We start from the raw sequence: 20,725 nt of genomic DNA, 5'->3' as shown, positions 1-20,725 counted from the left end.
GTTAGGGGGTCCAGGCAGGATTAGGGGGTCAGGGCAGGTTTATAGGGTCAGGCAGGGGGTCCAGGCAGAGTCCAGACAGGTTTAGGGGGTCCTGGCAGGGTTATGGGGTCAGGACAGTATTAGGGGGTCCAGGCAGGATCCAGGTGAGGTTATGGGGTCCAGGCAGGTTTAGGGGCTCAGGACAGGGGGTCCATTCAGGATTAGGGGGTCAAGACAGGTTTAGGGGGTCAGACAAGGGGTCCAAGCAGGCTTAGGGGGTCCAGGCAGGGTTATGGGGTCCAGGTGGGATTAGGGGGTATGAGCAGGGGGTCCATTCAGGATTAGGGGGTCAGGATAGGTTTAGGGGGTCCAGACAGGATCCATTCAAGATTAGGGGGTCCAGGCAGGGTTATGGCGTCCCACAGGGGGTCCCAGCAGTGTCAGGGCAGGGTTAGGAGGTCCAGGTAGGTTTAGGGGATCAGGACAGGGTTAGGGGATCAAGACAGGGGGTCCAGGCAGGGTAATGGCATCAGGGAAGGGGGTCAGAACAGAATTAGGGGGTCAAAACAGGGTCCATTCAAGATTAGGGGGTCCATTCAAGATTAGGGGGTCCAGACAGGATTAGGGGGTCCAGTCAGGGTTATGGGGTCAGGACATTGGGTCAGGGCAGGATTAGAGGGTCAGGACAGGGTCCAGGTGGGGTTTTGGGGTCAGGACAGGGGGTCCAGGCAGGGGGTTGGGGGCAGTGACCCCACACTGCACATCAGGGACCCCCTCCCCAGCTCCCCCCCACACTGAGGGGACCCCCACCCTCCTCAGCACAGCCCAGCACAAAGCTGACAGAAACATTTAATGGTTTTTGTGTAAAAAACAGTACAAAAGGTACAAAAACAGGGCAGGGATGGGGGCCTGGGGGGTTTGGGTGCTCCATGGGACCCCCAGCGCCAGGGGAGGTGACAGTGACAACACTGGCAGTGTCCAGGCCTCAGAAATCTCCTTGGAGATCTGCAAAAAAAGGAGAAATTGAGAGGTTTTTCCAGATAAAATAAAAATATCAGAGCAACAACCACTGCTCAGCTCCTTCCTTGTGTCCCTGTCTGTCACCAACCCTCAGTGGTGGCCCCACAACGGGACAGACCCCAAATCTAAAGGGACAGGCCCCAAAATGCAATAAAATAACCCAAAATCCAGAGGGACAGACCCCAAATTCAACAAAACAGGCCCCAAAATTCAGTGAGAGACCCCCAAATCCAACAGGGCAGACCCCAAAATTCAATTAAGACCCTGAATCCAAAGGGAGGCCCCCAAATCCAGAGGGACAGACCCCCAACATTCAATGAAAGACCCCAAATCCAGAAGGACAGACCCTAAATCCAACAGGACAGACCCCAAATCCAATGGGACAGGCCCCTAAATCCAGGGGGATGGACCCCAAATCCCACAGGGCAGACCCCCAAAATTCAATTAAAGACCCCAAAATCTAAAAGGACAAACCCCAAATCTAAAGGGACAGGCCCCAAAATGCAATAAAATAACTGAAAATCCTGAGGGACAGACCCCAAATCCCACAGGGCAGATCCCCAAAATTCAATTAAAGACCCCAAATCCAGGGGGATAAACCCCAAATCCAACAGGGCAGACCCCAAATCCAGAGGGACAGACCCCAAATCTAAAGGCACAGGCCCCAAATCCAATGGGAGGCCCCCAAATCCAACAGGATAGACCCCAAAATTCAGTGAGAGACCCCCAAATCCAACAGGGTAGATCCCCAAAATTCAATTAAAGACCCCAAATCCAATGAGAAACCCCCAAATCCAGCAGGGCGGATCCCCAAATCCCACAGGAGCCCTCCAAGTCCGTTCTCAGAGGCAGAGGCCCCTTTTGGGGTGGTTTTGGGGCGGTTTTGGGGTGGTTTCTGGAATGGTTTTTGGGGTGGTTTCTGAGGTGGTTTTGGGGTGGTTTTTGGGGTGGTTTCTGGGGTGGTTTTGGGTTGGTTTTTGGGGTGGTTTCTGTGGTGGATTTTGGGTGGTTTTGGGGTCGTTTTTGGGATGATTTTGGGGTGGTTTCTGTGGTGGATTTTGGGTGGTTTTGGGTTGGTTTTGCGGTGGTTTTTGGGTGGTTTTGGGTTGGTTTTTGGGGTGGTTTCTGGGGTGGATTTTGGGTGGTTTTGGGGTGGTTTTTGGGATGATTTTGGGGCGGTTTTTGGGGTGGTTTCTGGGGTGGATTTTGGGTGGTTTTTGGGATGGTCTTTGGGTGGTTTCTGGGGTGGTTTTTGGGGTCCCACCGCTGCGGCGGATGCGCTCTCCCCGCCGGGCGCTCTCCAGCCCCTCCACGAACTGCTCCAGGAGCCGCACGAACGGGGCCAGGCTGGTCCTCCTGTAGTCTGGAGAGAGTGGGGAGGGGGTGCTGGGACCCCAAAACTCCAGCCATGACCCCCAAAACCACAGCCATGATCACCAAAACTCAATCTCTAACCCCCAAACCCCATCCCTGACCCCCAAAACCACCACAGCCCTGAGCCCCAAAACCAGTCCTGACCCCCAAAGCTCCATTCCTGACCCCCAAACCCACAGCCCTGACCCCCAAAACCACAGCCCCAACCCCAAAACCCCAACCTTGACCCTCAAACCCACAGCCATGATCCTCTAACCCCATCCCTGACCCCCAAAATCACAGCCCCGACCCTCAAAACTCCGTCCTCGACCCCCAAAACCACAGCCATGACCCCAATCTCTGATCCTAACCCTCAAAACCACAGCCATGACCCCCAAAACCCCATCCCTGACCCCCAAAACCCTGTTCCCGACTCCCAAAACCCAACCTTGATACCCAATCCCCAACCCTGACCCCCAAAACCCCAACCTAGACCCCCAAAATCCCAGCCTTGAACCCCAAATGCCATCCCTGACCCCAAACTCCAACCCTGACCCCAAACCCCAACCCCCGACCCCAAATCCCAACCCATTAACCCAAATCCTGACCCCAAACCCCCCCTCACCCCTCATGCGCCGTTTGGGCTCGGTGTCCCCCCCCTCCTCCTGCTCGCCATCGCTGCCGGCCGCGTCCAGCTCCTGGCACAGGGACCTGGCACAGACAGACAGATGGACAATGGAGACAGACGGACAATCGGGACAGACGGACAGACAGGGCAGGGGCAGGGTTAGCGTGAGGATTAGGGTCAGGATAAGCATCAGGTTTAGGGTAGGGTTAAGGTCAGGGTCAGGGTTAGGATCAGGTTTAGGATCAGGGTTAAGGTTTAGGGTTAAGGGTTAAGGTTAATGTTAAGTTTAGGGTAAGTTTTAGGGTCAATGTCAGATTTGGGGTTAGGTTTAGGGTCACGGTCAGGGTTAGGGACAGGGTAGGACTAGGGTCAGGGTTGCACTCAGGGTCAGGATGAGGATTAGGGTCAGGGTTAGGGTCCAGGTCAGGTTTAGGGCAGGGTTAAGGTCAGGGTAGGGTTAGGGTCAGGGTCAGGGTTAGGGTGAAGGTCAGGGTTAGGATCAGGTTTAGGGTCAGGGTTACAGTTAAGGTTAATGTTAGGTTTAGGGTAAGGTTTAGGGTCAGTGTTAGAGTTAGGGTCACGGTTTACGGTCAGGGTTAGGGTGAGGATTAGGGTCAGATTTAGGGTAGGGTTAAGGTCAGGGTAGGGTCAGGATAACAAGTAAGGTTCAGGGTCAGGGATAGTGCTGGGGTAAGGGTCAGGGTTAGAGAGAGGATTAGGGTCAGGTTTAGGGTCAGGGTAGGGTCAGGATTAGGGTCAGTTTAAAGGTTGGGGTCAGGGTCAGGATCAGGGTTAGGGTCAGGGTCATGGTCAGGTTTCTGTTTAGGGTTAGGTTTAAGGTTATGGTTATGGTTTAGGGTTTAGGGTTTAATGTTTAGGGTTTGGGTTAGGGGATGTTCTGTGGGGCTCCGGCAGCCCCAGGACCCCCCAGTGACGTACATGATGGTGAGGTTAGGGTTAGGGTTTAGGGTTTCGTGTTAGGGTTTGGGTTTCAGTTTAGGGTTAGGGTTTAGGGTTTTGTGTTAGGGTTTGGGTTTCAGGTTAGGGTTTAGGGTTTTGGGTTTTGTGTTAGGGTTTGGGTTTCAGTTTAGGGTTAGGGTTTAGGGTTTTGTGTTAGGGTTTGGGTTTCAGTTTAGGGTTAGGGTTTAAGGTTTTGTGTTAGGGTTTGGGTTTCAGTTTAGGGTTAGGGTTTGGGTTAGGGATGTTCTGTGGGGCTCTGGCAGCACCAGGACCCCCCGGTGCTCCCAGTGACGTACGTGATGGTGGGCACCGAGAATGGATCAAACTCATCCAACTTCTGCAGGTCCAGAGGGACTGAAATGCGCCCTGAGACACAGAGAGAAAATGGGGTTTAGGGTTTTTTGGGGTAACCGAGAGATGTTTTAAAAATTTGTGTTTTGTTTTTAGTTTTATGTGAAGGGAGGGATAATACAGGTGTTATAATGTACAATCACAATAGTAATTGCAATTAATAAAAATAACAATATTTATAATAATCAGAATCACAATATATAGTAATTTATAATAATAATATAATATTTCTATAAAAATAACAATATTCATATTAGTATTATATTATATTATATTATATTATATTATATTATATTATATTATATTATATTATATCGTATCATATTATATTACATTATATTTAGCATAAAATAATTTTATTTAATATATGTAATGTAATATATTATTTATCGTTTATATCTAAATTATCCATATAAAACATCTATGATTTTATACAAAAATGTTATATATATATATTAATATATAATTTAAAGCATTATAGAATATATTATATTAATATATATTGCTATATGTCTATATTTAAAGTACATATTATATATACAACATTTTAATATAAATATAAAATTATATATAATATAAGGAATTTATATAAAAATTTATATTAAAATTATCTACATAAATTTAAATAAAATATATATTTAATTTAAGTTTATATTATATCTATATAAATTATAAATATTATATATATTATTTATTATTATATATTATATATTAAATATTATATATAAATAAATTATATATTTAAAATAAATTATACATGAAACATAAATTATATATTCATTTATTATAAATTTTATATATATCAAAATACACATATGTCATATCTATTATATATAGTATAATATAAAATAACAAAATAACTTATAATAACTACAATTTATAACAATTATTACAACCAGAACATAAATATTCCTTCATTATAACACATTATAAGCACAGACCCTAAACCATCCCCTATTATTAACAAAGCCATGTTTAAAACCTATCCCCTTTTATTTATAAAGTAATTTTTGAAAACCTATCCTCTTATTTATAAAGCCATTTTTAAAACTATTTCCCAGCTCCATTTCTCTTTACCCAACATAAACCAAACCCTCCCGTGCTCCCCAAGCCCACCTGTTTTGGGGTGCCCACCTCTTCTTGGGTGCCCACTTGTTCTGGGGTCCCACCTGTTTTGGGTGCCCACCTGTTTTGGGGTGCCATCTGTTTTGGGGTGCCCACTTGTTCTGGGGCACCCACCTGTTCTGGGGTCCCACCAGTTTTGGGGTCCCACCAGTTTTGGGTGCCCACCAGTTCTGGGGTGCCCACCTGTTTTGGGGTGCCCACCTGTTTTGGGGTGCCCACCTATTTCGGGTGCCCACCTGTTCTGGGGTGCCCACCTGTTCTGGGGCGCCCACCGGTTTTGGGGTGCCCACTTCTTCTGAGGTGCCCACCTGTTTTGGGGTTCCACTTGTTTTGGGGTGCTCATCTATTTCGGGTGCCCACCTGTTTCCGGTGCCCACCTGTTTTGGGGTCCCACCTGTTTTGGGGTCCCACCTGTTTTGGGTGCCCACCTGTTCTGGGGTGCCCACCTGTTTTGGGGTGCACGCTGAAGGGGCTCTTGAGCAGGTGGCCGAGCCCTTTGCTGACGTTGCAGTCGAGGCGGGGGAAGCAGAGCTGCAGCATCACCTCCCACTCGGGGTGCCCGGCCCGGCCCCGCTCCCGCTCACGCTCGGCGCGGGCCCGCAGCAGCTCCCAGCGCTGCACCGAGTCCTTCTTGCGGGGAAACTCCGCCTGCAGCGGCTCCCGCAGCTCTGGCGGCCGTCAAGGCTCACACGGGATCACTTTTACCCTTCCAGGACCGCACTTGCCCTTCCAGGACCCCATTTACCCTTCCAGGATCACTTTTACCCTTCCAGGACCCCATTTACCCTTCTAGGACCGCATTTACCCTTCCAGGATCCGTTTTACACTTTCCAGGATCACATTTACCCTTCCAGGACCCCATTTACCCTTCCAGCAGTGCATTTACCTTTCCAGGATCCCATTTACCCTTCCAGGATGCCATTTAGCCTTTCCAGGATCCCATTTACCCTTCCAGGATGTTTTACCCTTTCCAAGATGCCATTTACCCTTATAGGACCCCATTTACCCTTCCAGGACCGCACTTACCCTTCCAGGACCCCATTTACCCTTCCAGGACCCCATTGATCCTTTCAGGAGCGCATTTACCCTTCTAAGAGCACATATACCCTGCCAGGACCCCATTTACATTTCCAGGATCCATTTCACCCTTTCCAGGACCCCGTTCAGCCTTCCAGGGTCACATTTACCCTGCCAGGACCCCATGAGCCTCTCCAGGATGCCATTTACCCTTCCAGGACCGCATTTACCCTTCCAGGATCTGTTTTACCTTTTCCAGGATCGCATTTACCCTGCCAGGGCCCCATTTACATTTCCAGGATCCCTTGACCCTTTCCAGGATCCTTCCAGGACCCCATTTATCCTTCCAGCACCCCATTTACCCTTCTAGGAGGGCATTTACCCTTCCAGGACCCCATTTACGCTTCCAGGACCCCATTACACCTCAGGACCCTACTGACCCCACATTTTATCCCCATATTTTAACCCTATACTTCAATTTTAACCCCATATTTTAAACTTTAACCCCATATTTTAACCCCATATTTCGACCATAACCCTATTTTAACGCCACATTTTAATTTTAACCCCATATTTTAACTCCATATTTTAACCCCATTTTAACCCCATATTTCAACTTTAACCCCACATTTTAACCCCCTATTTTAACCCCATATTTTAATTAATTTTAACCCCATATTTTAATTTTCCCCCCATTTGGAAGGATACCCTCGGGGAGCAGGGCCAGCACCTTGTCCCATTTCTTGGGAAATTTTAATCCCACGTTTTAACATCATATTTTAACCCCACGTTTTAACTTTAACCCCACATTTTAACCCCGTATTTTAACTTTAACCCCATACTTTAACCCCATTTTAACCCATATTTTAATTTTAACCCTCCATTTTAACCCCCTATTTTAACCCCATATTTTAATTAATTTTAACCCATATTTTAATTTTAACCCCACATTTTAACCCCATATTTTAATTTTCCCCCCATTTGGAAGGATACCCTCGGGGAGCAGGGCCAGCACCTTGTCCCATTTCTTGGGAAATTTTAATCCCACGTTTTAACATCATATTTTAACCCCATGTTTTAACTTTAACCCCACATTTTAACCCCGTATTTTAACTTTAACCCCATTTTAACCCATATTTTAATTTTAACCCCATATTTTAATTTTCCCCCCATTTGGAAGGATACCCTCGGGGAGCAGGGCCAGCACCTTGTCACACCTCTCGGGGCTGCCCAGGATGTCCTGTGCCAGCAGCGCGTGCTGCTCAAAGTACTGCTGCACCACGGCCACCGAGCGCCTGGGGACAGGGACACAGGGCTCAGTGCCACCAGGGACACCAGGGACACAGGGCTCAGTGCCACCGAGAGCCTGGGGACATGGGGACACAGGGCTCAGTGCCACCAGGGACACCAGGGACACAGGGCTCAGTGCCACCGAGAGCCTGGGGACATGGGGACACAGGGCTCAGGGCCACCAGGGACACCAGGGACACAGGGCTCAGGGCCACCGAGAGCCTGGGGACATGGGGACACAGGGCTCAGGGCCACCAGGGACGGCTCAGTGCCACCAAGCGCCTGGGGACAGGGACACAGGGCTCAGGGACACCAGGGACACCAGGGCTCAGTGCCACCAGGGACACAGGGCTCAGTGCCACCAAAAGCCTGGGGACACGGGGACACAGGGCTCAGGGACACCAGGGACAGAGGGCTCTGTGCCACCGAGAGCCTGGGGACAGGGACAGAGGGCTCAGTGCCACCAGGGACACAGGGCTCAGTGCCACCAGGGACACCAGGGACAGAGGGCTCAGTGCCACCAGTGCCACCAGTGCCGGCTCAGTGCCACCAGTGCCCATGGGGACGGGCTCAGTGCCACTGACAGCCTGGGGACAGGGACAGAGGGCTCAGTGCCACCAGGGACAGAGGGCTCAGTGCCACCAGTGAGGGCTCAGTGCCACCAGTGCCCATGGGGATGGGCTCAGTGCCACCAAGCGCCTGGGGACACGGGGACACAGGGCTCAGTGCCACCAGGGACAGAGGGCTCAGTGCCACCAGTGCCACCACTGCCCACAGGGACAGGCTCAGTGCCACCGAGTGCCTGGGGACACAGGGCTTAGTGCCACCAGGGAGGGCTCAGGGACACCAGTGCCCATGGGGACGGGCTCAGTGCCACTGACAGCCTGGGGACAGGGACACAGGGCTCAGTGCCACCAGGGAGGGCTCAGGGACACCGAGCACCTGGGGACACGGGGGACAGAGGGCTCAGTGCCACCGGTGCCACCAGGGACAGAGGGCTCAGTGCCACCAGGGAGGGCTCAGCGCTCTGGGACAAAAAAAAAGTAAAACTTCTCTGCCAAACCCTCACCCACCTGATGAAGGGGTGCACGGGCTGGGACAGGCTCACCTTCTTCACCGTGTCTGCTCCGCCCTGGGGGACAGGGGGGGTCAGTTTTGGGGAGGTGGGCAGGGCACCCCAAACCCACCTGCTCCAGGGGCAGGGGGTGCTGGGCACCCCAAACCCACCTGCTCCAGGGGCAGGGGGTGCTGGGCACCCCAAACCCACCTGCCCCAAGGTGAGGGGGTGCTGGGCACCCCAAACCCACCTGCTGCAGCGGCAGGGAGTGCTCAAACTCCCCCAAATCCACTTTCACCCAGATCAGAGGTACCCAAAGCCCCACAAATCCATTTTCACCAGGGTCAGGGGTGCCCAAATCATCACAAACCCATCTTAACCAGGATCAGGGGTACCCAAACCCATCTTCCACCGGCTCAGGGGGTACCCAAACCCACCTTGACCAGGCTCAGGGGGTACCCAAACCCCCCAAACCCACCTTGACCAGGTTCAGGGGTGGGCAGGGGGTGCCCAAACCCACCTTGACCAGGCTCAGGGGTACCCAAACCCACCTTGACCAGGCTCAGGGGTACCCAAACCCCCCCAAACCCACCTTGACCAGGCTCAGGGGTACCCAAAGCCCCATAAATCCAATTTCACCAGGCTCAGGGGGTACCCAAACCCCTCCAAACCCACCTTCCACAGGCTCAGGAGTACCCAAACCCACCTTGACCAGGCTCAGGGGTACCCAAACCCACCTTGACCAGGCTCAGGGGTACCCAACCCCCCCCAAACCCACCTTGACCAGGCTCAGGTACTCCACAGCCGCTGCCCTCAGGGCTGGGGACCATTTCCTGACGTTGTCGTCGCACACCCAGCAGTGCACACCCCTCCTGCCAGAGTACACCCACAGGCGGTGCCGCACGCCCAGGTCCTCTGTGGGGGCACACAGGGGGTTTGGGGGGGCACAGGTGGGTTTACAGGGGGCACTGATGTGTTTGAGGGAGCACAGATGGGTTTTGGGGGGCACAGGTGGGGTTTGGAGTGGGCACAGATGGGTTTGGGAGAGCACAGATGGGGTTTGGGGGAAGCACAGATGGGTTTGGAGGAGGAAATATGGATTTGGGGGGGGCATAGATGGGTTTTGGGGGGGTATAGATGGGTTTGGAGGGGCACACATGGGTTTAGGAGGGGCACAGATATATTTGACGGAGCATAGATGGGTTTTGGAGGGCACAGATGGGGTTTAGGGGGGCACAGATGGGTTTGAGGACCACACCAGGACAGGCTGTGGTGACCATCACAGATGGGTCTGGGGGCACAGATGGGTTTTGGAGGGAGTACAGATGCGTTTGGGGGGGGCACAGACGGGTTTGGGGTGGGCATAGATGGGTTTGGGGAGGGGGGGCACAGATGGGTTTTGGGGGGGACACAGAGGGAGGTGGTGGAGTCACCATCCCTGGATGCATTTAACAAAAATTGGACGCGGCACTCAGTGCTGTGGTTTGGTTGAGATGTTTGGGCTGGTTTGGGCATGATGACCTTAAAATTCTCTTACAGCCTGGTCATTCTGTAAATTCTGTGAGTTTTGGCAATTCCCAGGGACCAGGGAGGTGGTGGAGTCACCATCCCTGGGTGTGTTTAAAAAATGATTGGACGTGGCACTGGGTGCCAGGGTTTAGTTGAAATATTGGGGCTGGGTTGGACTTGATGACCTTAAAATTCTCTTCCAAACTCGTCATTCTATGAATTCTGTGAATTTTGGGAATTCACAGAAGAAGAATTCCAGGGAGGTGGTGGAGTCACCATCCCTGGACGCGTTTAACAAAAACTGGACGTAACACTCAGTGCTGTGGTTTGGTTGAGGTGTTTGGGCTGGGTTGGACTCGATGACCTAAAAATTCTCTTCCAAAGCGGTCATTCTATAAATTCTGTGAATTCTTTGGGGTCTGGCATCTGTGGGACCTGGACGTGCCCCGTGTGCCCCCAAGCCCCTCACCCACGAGCGCGCGGTCGATGATGCGGACGGCGATGGTCATCAGCGTCCAGCACTTGGAGCAGATATCAGCCGAGCTGGGGGCAGAGTGAGGGGGCTCAGGTGGACACCCCACACCCCTGAACCCCCTCCCAGCCCCACAACCCCCCAAAAAACCTGCAGCACGTCCTGACATCGTCATAATCCGTCATGTCAATGTCAAACACCAGCTCCTTCTCCTGCGGCTGGAAGGCTCCCAGGTGCACCGTGTTGTGCTGGTTGGGCTGCAGGAGGGACGGGATGGGCTCAGCGAGGCCACAGACCCCTGCAGACCCCCCCAGCCCGGTGGTCGGGACTCACCCGGTGGGAATAGACAGCACCGATGTCGATTTTGTAGGGGTTGATCTTCTGCAGTTCCCGCTCCAGCTCCTGGGGACTGTTGAAGGACTGGAAGCGCAGGTAGACATCGTCCCGCAGGGTGAAGGAGAATTCCCGCAGCTGGAAGTAGTTCTTCACTGCAGGGATGGAGAGGGTCGGGGGGGGGTCAATGCCATCCCAAATCCCCCCATTAGAGTCACCCCCAGACCCCCCTTTCCCTGCTCCTCCCGGTGTCCCGGTCAGAGCATCCACCCACCGCCCGTCCCGGCACCCCAAAGTGCGCTGGCACCGGGCATCGGGGTGTTGCTGTCGGGTATCGGTGCCCCCCGCCCGGTATCGATGCCTCCGCTCGGTATTGATTCCCCCAGCCCGGTATCGGTGGCCTCCACCCGGTACCGGTGTCCCCGCCCGCTACTACGGTCCCCGGTAGAGCCCCCCGTCCGGTATCACGGTCCCCGGTGAAGCCCCTGCCCGGTATCGATGCCACAGCCCGGTATCACAGTCCCCGGTACAGCCCCCCTTCCGGTACCGGTGCCCCCGCCCGGTATCACGGCTCCCGGTAGAGCCCCCCTCCCGGTATCGATGCCCCCGCCCGGTATCACGGTCCTCGGTACAGTCCCTCGCCCGGTACGGGTGCCTCCGCCCGGTATCACGGCTCCCAGTAGAACCCCCCGCCCGGCATCCATGCACCCTGCCCGGTATCACGGCTCCCAGTGAAGCCCACCGCCCGGTACCGGTTCCCCCCCGCTCACCGCCGCCGTAGCTGAGCCAGCGGCCGTAGGGGCCGTGCGGGAAGAGCCGCCGGTAATAGACCGGGAGCAGCTCGGGCAGCGCCGCCGGATCGAACCCCGCCATGGCGGGAACGGAGCGCCGGGAGGCGGCGGGAAACGGCGGCGCCGGGCCCGGGGGCTGCCGGGAGTTGTAGTCCGGCCCCAGGCCTAGGGGGCGGAGGCACCGGGAATCGGGGGAGTGGGAGGAGAGCAAAGCACCGGGGATGCCCCGGGATCCGCGGGGGTCGGGGGGTCCCGGGACCGTGAGGGTCGCGGGGTGCTGAGGTCCGGGGATATCCCGGGGTTCGAGGGGGTCCCGAGGCGGGTGGGAACCGGGGGGCTGAGGTTAGGGAGGATTTTGGGGTCCTGCAATGCCCCGGGAGCGCGGAGGTACCGGGATGTCCCGGTGGTCCGGGGGTACCCCGGGATCCGGAGAAATTCGGGGGCGTGGGGGTCCGGGGGTGTCCCGGGGTTCGAGGGGGTCCCGAGGAGGGTGGGAGTCGAGGGGCTGAGTTTAGGGGGGATTTTGGGGGTCCTGAAATGCCCCGGGGCGGGTGGGTCCGGCAGCGCGGAGGCCCCAGGATGTCCCGGTGTCCGGAGAAATCCGGGGGCATGGGGGTCCGGGGGTGTCCCGGGGTCCGAGGGGGTCCCGGGAGGGGCTGTCCAGGATTGTCCCGAGGTCCCCGGACACGCGGTCCTGGTTTGTCCCGGTGTCCGGTAGACCCGGGGGTGCTGAGCTCCAGGGTGGTCCCGGCTTTCGGGGTGATCCCAGGATCTGGGAGGGTCCCGGGACAGCCCCCTGATCCGGAGGGCACCCGGGGATGTTCCGTGCCCCGGGATTGTCCCGGGCTCCGTGGGTTTCCCGGGACGGCCCCGCACCGATGCGGGAACCAGCGGGCGCTGCCCCGCTGCCGTTAACGATTCCCCGCAGGAGCGAAGCCCCGGGACACATCCCGGGACACAGCCCGCGGCCCGGCGGGCTCCAGGCGGCAGCAGCGGGACGAGCCCCTGGGAGAACGGGGCGGAGCCGCTCCCGCATCCCGGTAGGGCCCGGAGGCCCAGCGGTATCACCGCGATCTGCCCCGGCACCCGCAAATTAATTATTAACAGCGCCCGGAGGGAAAGGCCAAGGTCAGGACAAACGTCTCCCGCTCGCGTCCTACTCCCCATCCCGTTACCGGTACCGGTGCCACCGGGCAGGATGTGGCTGTGCGCGGTGGCCGCGCTGCTGGCGCTGCTCCTGCTGCGCCGCTGGCACCGGGAGCGGCAGACGGTGCCGCGGCTCTCGGAGAAGCACGTGCTGATCACGGGCTGCGACAGCGGCTTCGGGAAGCTCCTGGCGCGGCAGCTGGACCGGCGCGGGCTGCGGGTGCTGGCCGCCTGCCTGACGGACAGCGGCGCCGCGCAGCTGCGGGCGGCCACCTCCGAGCGGCTGCAGACCGTGCTGCTGGATGTCACCTGCAGCGAGAGCATCGCCCGTGCCACCGCCTGGGTGCGGGAGCGCGTGGGGGAGCAAGGTAAAATGGGGTCGATACCCTTCTTGTCACCGTGTTGTCCCCTGTTGCTTTCCATGCCAGGCTGCGGGGCAATCACGGCTCTGTAATTAATTCCTGTCCCTTCTGTGGCGACATCCATCTGCCATTGGCTCCTGCAGGCAGAGAGTTCAGCTTTCAGCCTTTCCCCCCTGAAAATCAGCTAATTAAGAGCTGATTACCCCAACAACTCTCCTGCCACCTTGCCCACTCAACACAGGTGAGGCTGGCGCAGGGCTGTGGGCTTTGGGACTGTTGCAGGCATCTTTTATGAAAAATCCTTTCTTTAGGATTTTTCTTCCTGAGAAGCTGAGAGGTGTCAGGAACAAAATGTGAACAGTGGTTATCTGCTTCTGTGGAATGCAACAGGTGGATCTTTAATTAGTCTGTGTTAGATGTTTCTAATTAATGGCTGATCACAGCTTAGCTAGCTCGGACAGAGAATCCGAGACAGAGCTTTTGTTATCATTCTTTGCTATTCCATTCTTAGCTGGCCTTCTGATGAAGTCCTTTCTTCTATTCTTTTAGTATAGTTTTAATGTAATATATATCATAAAATAATCAATCAAGCCTTCTGAAACATGGAGTCAGATCCTCTTCTCTTCCCTCAACTTGAGACCCCTGTGAACACCGTCACAAGGAACAGCCCCAACCCATCCCATCCCCTCTGCAGGGCTCTGGGGGCTGGTGAACAATGCAGGCATCGCCATCCCCACCGCTCCCAACGAGTGGCTGAGCAAGGAGGACTTTAAGAAGGTGCTGGATGTCAACCTGGTGGGGCTGGTGGAGGTGACGCTGAGCCTGCTGCCGCTGGTGCGGCGGGCGCGGGGCCGCGTGGTCAACGTGTCCAGCGTGATGGGCCGCCTGTCCTTCTTTGGTGGAGGCTACTGCATCTCCAAGTACGGCGTGGAAGCCTTCTCTGACAGCCTCAGGTAAGTCTGGATCAGCAGACTTACAAGTTCTACATCATGACTTCCCAACTTGTGTTTCTGGACTTTGTCTGGCGCAGCTGTCAGCTCTCACCCTCGCACAGCCGTGACCGGGCACAGGTCGGTCTTGTCTCTGCTGCTGAAGTGAGCAGATCCTGAAATGGAGCCTCTCCTGTGGACATTGCCCCTGTTCAAGATCCTGCAGGACATGCCCCTGCTGTGCTGAGCTTTGCTTTGTTCCCTGCGTATCCAGATGTGGCAAACATTTGCTGGCACAGCATCTCAGCCACGTGCCAGGCTGGCACAATGTCCACTGGCATGGTCAGGCTCTGCTCCACACCTCTGGCACGAGGGAGATGTGGACATGGAGCCTCACCCATGGACATTGGCCCTGTCCAAGATCCTGCAGGACATGGCCCTGCTGCCCTGAGCTTTGCTTTGTTCCCTGCATATCCAGATGTCGCAAACATTTGCTGGCACAGCATCTCAGCCACGTGCCAGGCTGGCACAGAGTCCACTGGTTCTGCTGCACACCTCTGGCATGAGGCTCCAAGCCATGGGAGATGTGGGCATGGAGCCTCACCCATGGACATTGGCCTTGTCCAAGATCCTGCAGGACATGGCCCTGCTGCCCCAAGTTTGCTTGGTTCCCAACCCATCCAGATATGCCAAATGTTTGCTGAAGCAGCACCTCAGCCATGTGCCAGGCTGGCACAATGTCCACTGGCATGGTCAGGCTCAGCTCCACACCTGTGGCACGAGGGAGATGTGGGCATGGAGCCTCCCCTGTGGACATTGGCCCGGCTGCCCTGAGCTTTGCTTTGCTCCCATCCAATCCAGATGTCGCAAACATTTGCTGGCACAGCATCTCAGCCACGTGCCAGGCTGGCACAACGTTCACTGGCATGGTCAGGGTCTGCTGCACAGCTCTGGCATGATGCTCCATGCCATGGGAGATGTGGGCATGGAACCTCCCCTGTGGACATTGGCCCTGCTGCCCCAAGTTTGCTTTGTTCCCAACCCATCCAGATATACCAAATGTTTACTGCAGCACCATCTCAGCCACGTGCCAGGCTGGCACAATGCCCACTGGCATGGTCAGGCTCTGCTCCACAGAGGCACAAGGCTCCATGCCATGGGAGATTTGGGCACGGGCACCCTTGGGTGCTGCTCCCGTGTCCCACGGGGCTCAATCCCTTCCAGGATCGAGATGCACAACTTCGGGGTGAAGGTCAGTGTGATCGAGCCGGGCTACTTCAAAACCATGATCACCAACGTTGAGAACCTGGAGAAGAATTTTCAGGCCTGCTGGGAGAAGCTTCCTGCAGAAATCAAAGCGAGTTACGGGGAGAGTTACTTGAGGGACTGTAAGTACCTCCCCAAAAGCTGAGTGATTATTTTGTCTCCTGACACAAGGAGTCCCATGGGGGTCCCATGGGGGTCCCACTGCCCCAAAACCCCCTGGAGCCACCTGGCTCTGCCCAGCTCCAGGATCTCAGTGGTGTTTTCTGCCTCTGCAGTTGTTTCCCTGCTCAAGCTGCTGCAGAAGGGCTACAACAGTGACCTGTCCCTGGTCACCAACTGCATGGAGCACGCTCTGACCAGCCGGCACCCCCGTAGCCGCTATTCCGCCGGCTGGGACGCCAAGCTGCTCTACCTGCCCCTCAGCTACCTGCCCTCAGCCCTCAGCGACGCCCTGTTCACCGCGTTCTACCCCAAATCTGCTGGGAAAGCCTGAGGTGGGCTTGCAGCTGGCAGCCAGATCAGAGTGAGATCCAATAACGCTCAGCTGGATCCAGAATTGGCTGCCACACTGAATTTGTAACTGCATTTATGTCTGACCCTCTGTGCCCTGCTCATAGATGGGTTGGTCCTGAATAAATTTTGTCCTGTCCCCTTCTGGCTGAGCGTGGTGTCACTCAGGCTGTGCCTGGAGGCTCTGGTGCTTTGAGCACCTGCTGCATTCAGGATCCAGCCCTCGAAAGGTGCCAGGGGACTTGCCCAGCCTTGCACTACAGGTATTGGCACATGCCAGTAAAACTCAGACCTGTTCCAACATGAGCAGATTTCCCTCGAGGCTTCTTACAGAATCCTCCTCTTTTGCTTCCTCCTCCTCCTGACTGGGGGACACTGTGCTGCTCCATCACCACATTTGGGGACACTGTTGCCCACCAACGCTGGGAGAGAGGGAAAGACCCAGGGTTGGTGCTGATGGGTATCTAGAAGGTTCCACCAAACCCAGCTCTGTGGGGCATTGGGATCCCTCTGTGCCCTGCTCATAGATGGGTTTGTCCTGAATAAATTTTGTCCTGTCCTCTCCTGGCTGAGCGTGGTGTCACTCCAGGCTCTGCCTGGATGTTCTGGCTCTTCCTTTGAGCACCTGCTGCATTCAGGATCCAGCCCTTGAAAGGTGCCAGGGGAATTGCCCAGCCTGGCACCCCAGGTGTTGGCACATGCCAGTAAAACTCGGACCTGTTCCAACATGAGCAGATTTCCCTCGAGGCAAAGAACTGGGCAGCTTCTTACAGAATCCTCCTCCTCTGCTTCCTCCTCCTCCTCCTCTTGTGCTTCCTCCTCCTCCTCCTGAAGCTGGTTGGGGGACACTGTACTGCTCCATCACCACATTTGGGGACGCTGGGAGAGACACTCCCAATGCTGGGAGAGCGGGAAAGACCCAAGGTTGGTGCTGCTGGGTATCTAGAAGGGTCCACCAAACCCAGCTCTGTGGGGCATTGGGATCTCTCTGTGCCCTGCTCATAGATGGGTTTGTCCTGAATAAATTTTGTCCTGTCCCCTCCTGGCTGAGCGTGGTGTCACTCAGGCTGTGCCTGGAGGCTCTGGTGCTTTGAGCACCTGCTGCATTCAGGATCCAGCCCTCAAAAGGTGCCAGGGGACTTGCCCAGACTGGCACCCCAGGTATTGGCACATGCCAGTAAAACTCAGACCTGTTCCAACATGAGCAGATTTCCCTCGAGGCAAAGAACTGGGCAGCTTCTTACAGAATCCTCCTCCTCCTCCCCTTCTTCCTCCTCCTCCTCCTGAAGCTGGTTGGGGGACACTGTGCTGCTCCATCACCACATTTGGGGACACCGCTGCCCACCAACGCTGGGAGAGAGGGAAAGATGCAGCGCTGGTGCTGCTGGTGGTGTCTGGAAGGTTCCAGCACCAGGATGGATCCATCCAGGATGGATCCCCCTGCTATGGGCGCAGCAGAGCCCCAGGCACAGCCACAATGCTGCAACACCAAGCCGGGAATTGCCCAAACCACAAATCAAGAGGGCAAACCTCCCCGCGGGCAGGGAGCTGCCGCAATCCCGGCTCTATAAACGCGGCCGGAGCGCGGTTCGTACCCGAGCGCTGCCACCACCGAGGATGTGGCTGTGCGCGGTGGCCGCGCTGCTGGCGCTGCTCCTGCTGCGCCGCTGGCACCGGGAGCGGCAGACGGTGCCGCGGCTCTCGGAGAAGCACGTGCTGATCACGGGCTGCGACAGCGGCTTCGGGAAGCTCCTGGCGCGGCAGCTGGACCGGCGCGGGCTGCGGGTGCTGGCCGCCTGCCTGACGGACAGCGGCGCCGCGCAGCTGCGGGCGGCCACCTCCGAGCGGCTGCAGACCGTGCTGCTGGATGTCACCTGCAGCGAGAGCATCGCCCGTGCCACCGCCTGGGTGCGGGAGCGCGTGGGGGAGCAAGGTAAAATGGGGTCGATACCCTTCTTGTCACCGTGTTGTCACCGTGTTGTCCCCTCTTGCTTTCCATGCCAGGCTGCGGGGCAATCACGGCTCTGTAATTAATTCCTGTCGCTTCTCTGGCGACATCCATTTGCCATCGGCTCCCTGCAGGAGCGCTGCCCACTCAGAGAGTTCAGCTTTCAGTCCTTTCTCCCTGAAAATCAGCTAATTAAGACATGATTACCCCAACAGCTCTCCTGCCACCTTGCCCACTTGTAAGAGCCTAATTGAGAGATGTGGGGCTCCAGGGGCTCTCCAAAATGCAGATTATTCCATCCAAGAGGTTACAGCAGTCCAGGGTCATGGGTGACAGAGCAGTGCCTACAGCTGTCACCTCCAGCTGTAGGCAGGCCTGGAGACCCTTTGGTTTTGGTTACAATGCGTTTTATACTTTTCTTTTGGTTCCAATGCATTTTATACTTTTCTTTTGGTTACGATGCATTTTATACTTTTCTTTGCTAAGCATCTTAATACAGTAGAACCAATCTATACCTTAACTTTTATTTATAGCCTGTTATAACTCCTATAATTACCATATTCATGTTACTGTTCTCCAATCACTGAAAGTTAGTACATTACAGTTCAAGCTAGAAGTTGTTTTTCAGTTTTCTTTCAGTGGAAGATTCTGAGATCTTTTTTCTGCTTGCAACTTTGCTGCCTTGTTTGCCTGTGCTACCTTCCTGCTTGGTAAAAACATCTTCTCGTTTGGGGTGGGTTTATCCTTTGCTCTAAGCCATAAAAATCCCTTCTAACTAACAAACCCTTTGACTTCTTGGTTATCCTATGAGACTGGCTCAGCAATTCTTTTCTTCTATATCAAAACTTGCTTCCATCTCTATTCCTTCATCAGACTCTACATTTTAAAATCTTTCTGCTAAGCACACATATCTGTGAGACTTTCTTGTCAAACTTTCATCCTTTCCTAACACCCACTCAACACAGGCGAGGCTGGCACTGGGCTGTGAGCTTCGGGACAGCCCCAACCCATCCCATCCCCTCTGCAGGGCTCTGGGGGCTGGTGAACAACGCAGGCATCGGCAGCCCCACGGCCCCAAACGAGTGGCTGAGCAAGGAGGACTTTAAGAAGGTGCTGGATGTCAACCTGGTGGGGCTGGTGGAGGTGACGCTGAGCCTGCTGCCGCTGGTGCGGCGGGCGCGGGGCCGCGTGGTCAACGTGGCCAGCGTGATGGGCCGCCTGTCCTGTTTCGGTGGAGGCTACTGCATCTCCAAATTCGGCGTGGAAGCCTTCTCTGACAGCCTCAGGTACGGTTCTGGCAGCCCCCGGAGCTCTCCTCGCTGTCCTCTGGCGGGGTTTGATTTCTGTATTTACTCCCTGTTACATTTTCCCCAGAGAGGTTGTGAAACGCTGAGCACAAGTGGGTTGGGAGCGTGGGCAGAGCTGTGGGTGTGAAACCAGGGCGAGGATTTCAAAGAAATCTGGATGGACCAGTCCAGGAGTGCCCAAGGGTTCGGGTTTTGGTGTTCAGGGGAGTCTTGATGCGCTGAGATTTTTGGGAGGTCCCGGGATCCAGAAATGTTCTGGGGTGGTCTTGAGGCACTGAGGCTCAGGGGGATTCCAGGATCCCGGGATCCAGAGGGGTCCAGGAGAGCCCCGGGGCGCTGAGATTCAGGAAAGTCCCAGGATCCCGGAATTCTCTGGGGTTTGGGATGATCCTGAGGCACTGAGGCTCAGCAGGATTCCAGGATCCCGGGATCCAGGGATGTCTCGGGATCCAAGAGGGTCCCTGGAGCAAGGACAAGACTCCCCTGTGCCCATGATGGAACGCCTGGGGTGTGCCACAAACTGCCCCCCGATCTCTGCCCCCCTCGGGGCAGCAGCTCCCGCTGACGCCCCCACCTCGGGCAGGCGGGAGCTGCGTCCCTTCGGGGTCCAGGTCTCCATCATCGAACCTGGAGGCTTCCAGACCGGAATGATCGACCCCGGCCCGCTGGTGAAGGGCTTCGTTCGCCTCTGGGAGCGGCTCCCTGCAGAAACCCAGGCAGCCTACGGCCGCCACTACGTGGACAAATGTGAGTCCATCCCCACATCACATCGCCACCCCCCCGATCCCACCTCCGTCCCTCTGACCCCCTTGTGCCCACCCAGATGCCAGGAGCACCACTCTGCTGCACCGCCTGAGCAGCTCCCGCCTGTCGCCTGTCACCGATGCCATGGCACACGCGCTGCTGTCCCGCTGTCCCCGCAGCCGCTACGCCGCGGGTTGGGATGCGCGCCTCATCTTCCTCCCCCTCAGCTACTGCCCGGCCTGGCTGTCCGACACCATCATCGGCTTCTTCCTGCCCGTCCCGGCCAGCGGGGTCCCCTGATGGCCACCGGAGCGGGGACATGGCCCGGGGGTGTCTCAGGAGCTCGGGAAGTGCTCAATAAAGGCGGTGCAATGCTGGAGGTGTCCCATGGTCACTTGGCCACGGTGCCGGTGACTACCGGGGAATCCCGCGGCACGATCCCGGTCTCTGTCTGTGCCCAGAACTGCTGCATAACCCGGGATATCCCGGCTCGGCTGCAGGGAACGGGCTGAGAAAGGCAGAGCCGTGTTTATCCATTCCCTGGGCACAGCATATCCCGGGATTTCCCGGCTCGGCTTGCAGGGAAAGGCAGAGACGTGTTTATTCATCCCCTGAGCACGGTGTATCC

The 20,725-nt window shown here is 55.6% G+C and overlaps 3 protein-coding genes across 3 annotated transcripts; 2 read left to right on the top strand and 1 right to left on the bottom strand.

Annotated features, from left to right (window-relative positions):
* Positions 1-862: 862 nt before the first annotated feature.
* PRIM1 (DNA primase subunit 1) lies at positions 863-11,974 on the bottom strand. The gene is made up of 12 exons (XM_054294223.1): positions 11,865-11,974; positions 11,095-11,249; positions 10,912-11,018; positions 10,759-10,832; positions 9,559-9,695; positions 8,797-8,855; positions 7,619-7,728; positions 5,863-6,084; positions 4,237-4,306; positions 2,978-3,063; positions 2,264-2,362; positions 863-984 (listed from the first exon to the last, which is right to left on the bottom strand). Exons 1-12 carry the CDS (start codon positions 11,965-11,967, stop codon positions 965-967), a joined length of 1,242 nt encoding a protein of 413 aa, XP_054150198.1. The 5' UTR covers positions 11,968-11,974; the 3' UTR covers positions 863-964.
* Positions 11,975-12,908: 934 nt separating this feature from the next.
* On the top strand, positions 12,909-16,188 carry LOC128949356 (retinol dehydrogenase 16-like). The gene is made up of 4 exons (XM_054294224.1): positions 12,909-13,399; positions 14,088-14,346; positions 15,547-15,710; positions 15,864-16,188. Exons 1-4 carry the CDS (start codon positions 13,084-13,086, stop codon positions 16,079-16,081), a joined length of 957 nt encoding a protein of 318 aa, XP_054150199.1. The 5' UTR covers positions 12,909-13,083; the 3' UTR covers positions 16,082-16,188.
* Positions 16,189-17,715: 1,527 nt separating this feature from the next.
* LOC128949357 (retinol dehydrogenase 16-like) lies at positions 17,716-20,397 on the top strand. Its single transcript, XM_054294225.1, has 4 exons — positions 17,716-18,031; positions 19,074-19,332; positions 19,937-20,100; positions 20,177-20,397. The coding sequence occupies exons 1-4, from the start codon at positions 17,716-17,718 to the stop codon at positions 20,395-20,397; spliced, it is 960 nt and encodes a 319-aa protein (XP_054150200.1).
* The last annotated feature ends 328 nt before the right edge of the window (positions 20,398-20,725 follow it).

Source organism: Melozone crissalis, unplaced genomic scaffold (assembly GCF_028551555.1).
Source record: "Melozone crissalis strain CALT ecotype California unplaced genomic scaffold, PUWL_Pcris_2 ptg000222l_1, whole genome shotgun sequence".
Lineage (NCBI taxonomy): Eukaryota > Metazoa > Chordata > Aves > Passeriformes > Passerellidae > Melozone > Melozone crissalis.
Note: the sequence above shows the minus strand (reverse complement) of the source record. Positions and strands in the feature narration are given on the sequence as shown.

What these genes read in the sequence shown, in the direction of transcription:
- PRIM1 (XM_054294223.1), bottom strand. Translation starts at nt 11,967, where the DNA reads ATGGCGGGGTTCGATCCGGCGGCGCTGCCCGAGCTGCTCCCGGTCTAT. An exon ending in GATGTCAGGACGTGCTGCAG is followed by an intron (nt 10,833 to 10,911) that starts GTTTTTTGGGGG and finishes CTCTGCCCCCAG; the next exon opens with CTCGGCTGATATCTGCTCCA. An exon ending in CAGCGTGCACCCCAAAACAG is followed by an intron (nt 4,307 to 5,862) that starts GTGGGCACCCCA and finishes TCTGTGTCTCAG; the next exon opens with GGCGCATTTCAGTCCCTCTG.
- LOC128949356 (XM_054294224.1), top strand. Translation starts at nt 13,084, where the DNA reads ATGTGGCTGTGCGCGGTGGCCGCGCTGCTGGCGCTGCTCCTGCTGCGC. An exon ending in GGAGCGCGTGGGGGAGCAAG is followed by an intron (nt 13,400 to 14,087) that starts GTAAAATGGGGT and finishes TCCCCTCTGCAG; the next exon opens with GGCTCTGGGGGCTGGTGAAC. An exon ending in GGAGAGTTACTTGAGGGACT is followed by an intron (nt 15,711 to 15,863) that starts GTAAGTACCTCC and finishes CTGCCTCTGCAG; the next exon opens with TTGTTTCCCTGCTCAAGCTG.
- LOC128949357 (XM_054294225.1), top strand. Translation starts at nt 17,716, where the DNA reads ATGTGGCTGTGCGCGGTGGCCGCGCTGCTGGCGCTGCTCCTGCTGCGC. An exon ending in GCCTTCTCTGACAGCCTCAG is followed by an intron (nt 19,333 to 19,936) that starts GTACGGTTCTGG and finishes CACCTCGGGCAG; the next exon opens with GCGGGAGCTGCGTCCCTTCG. An exon ending in CCGCCACTACGTGGACAAAT is followed by an intron (nt 20,101 to 20,176) that starts GTGAGTCCATCC and finishes GTGCCCACCCAG; the next exon opens with ATGCCAGGAGCACCACTCTG.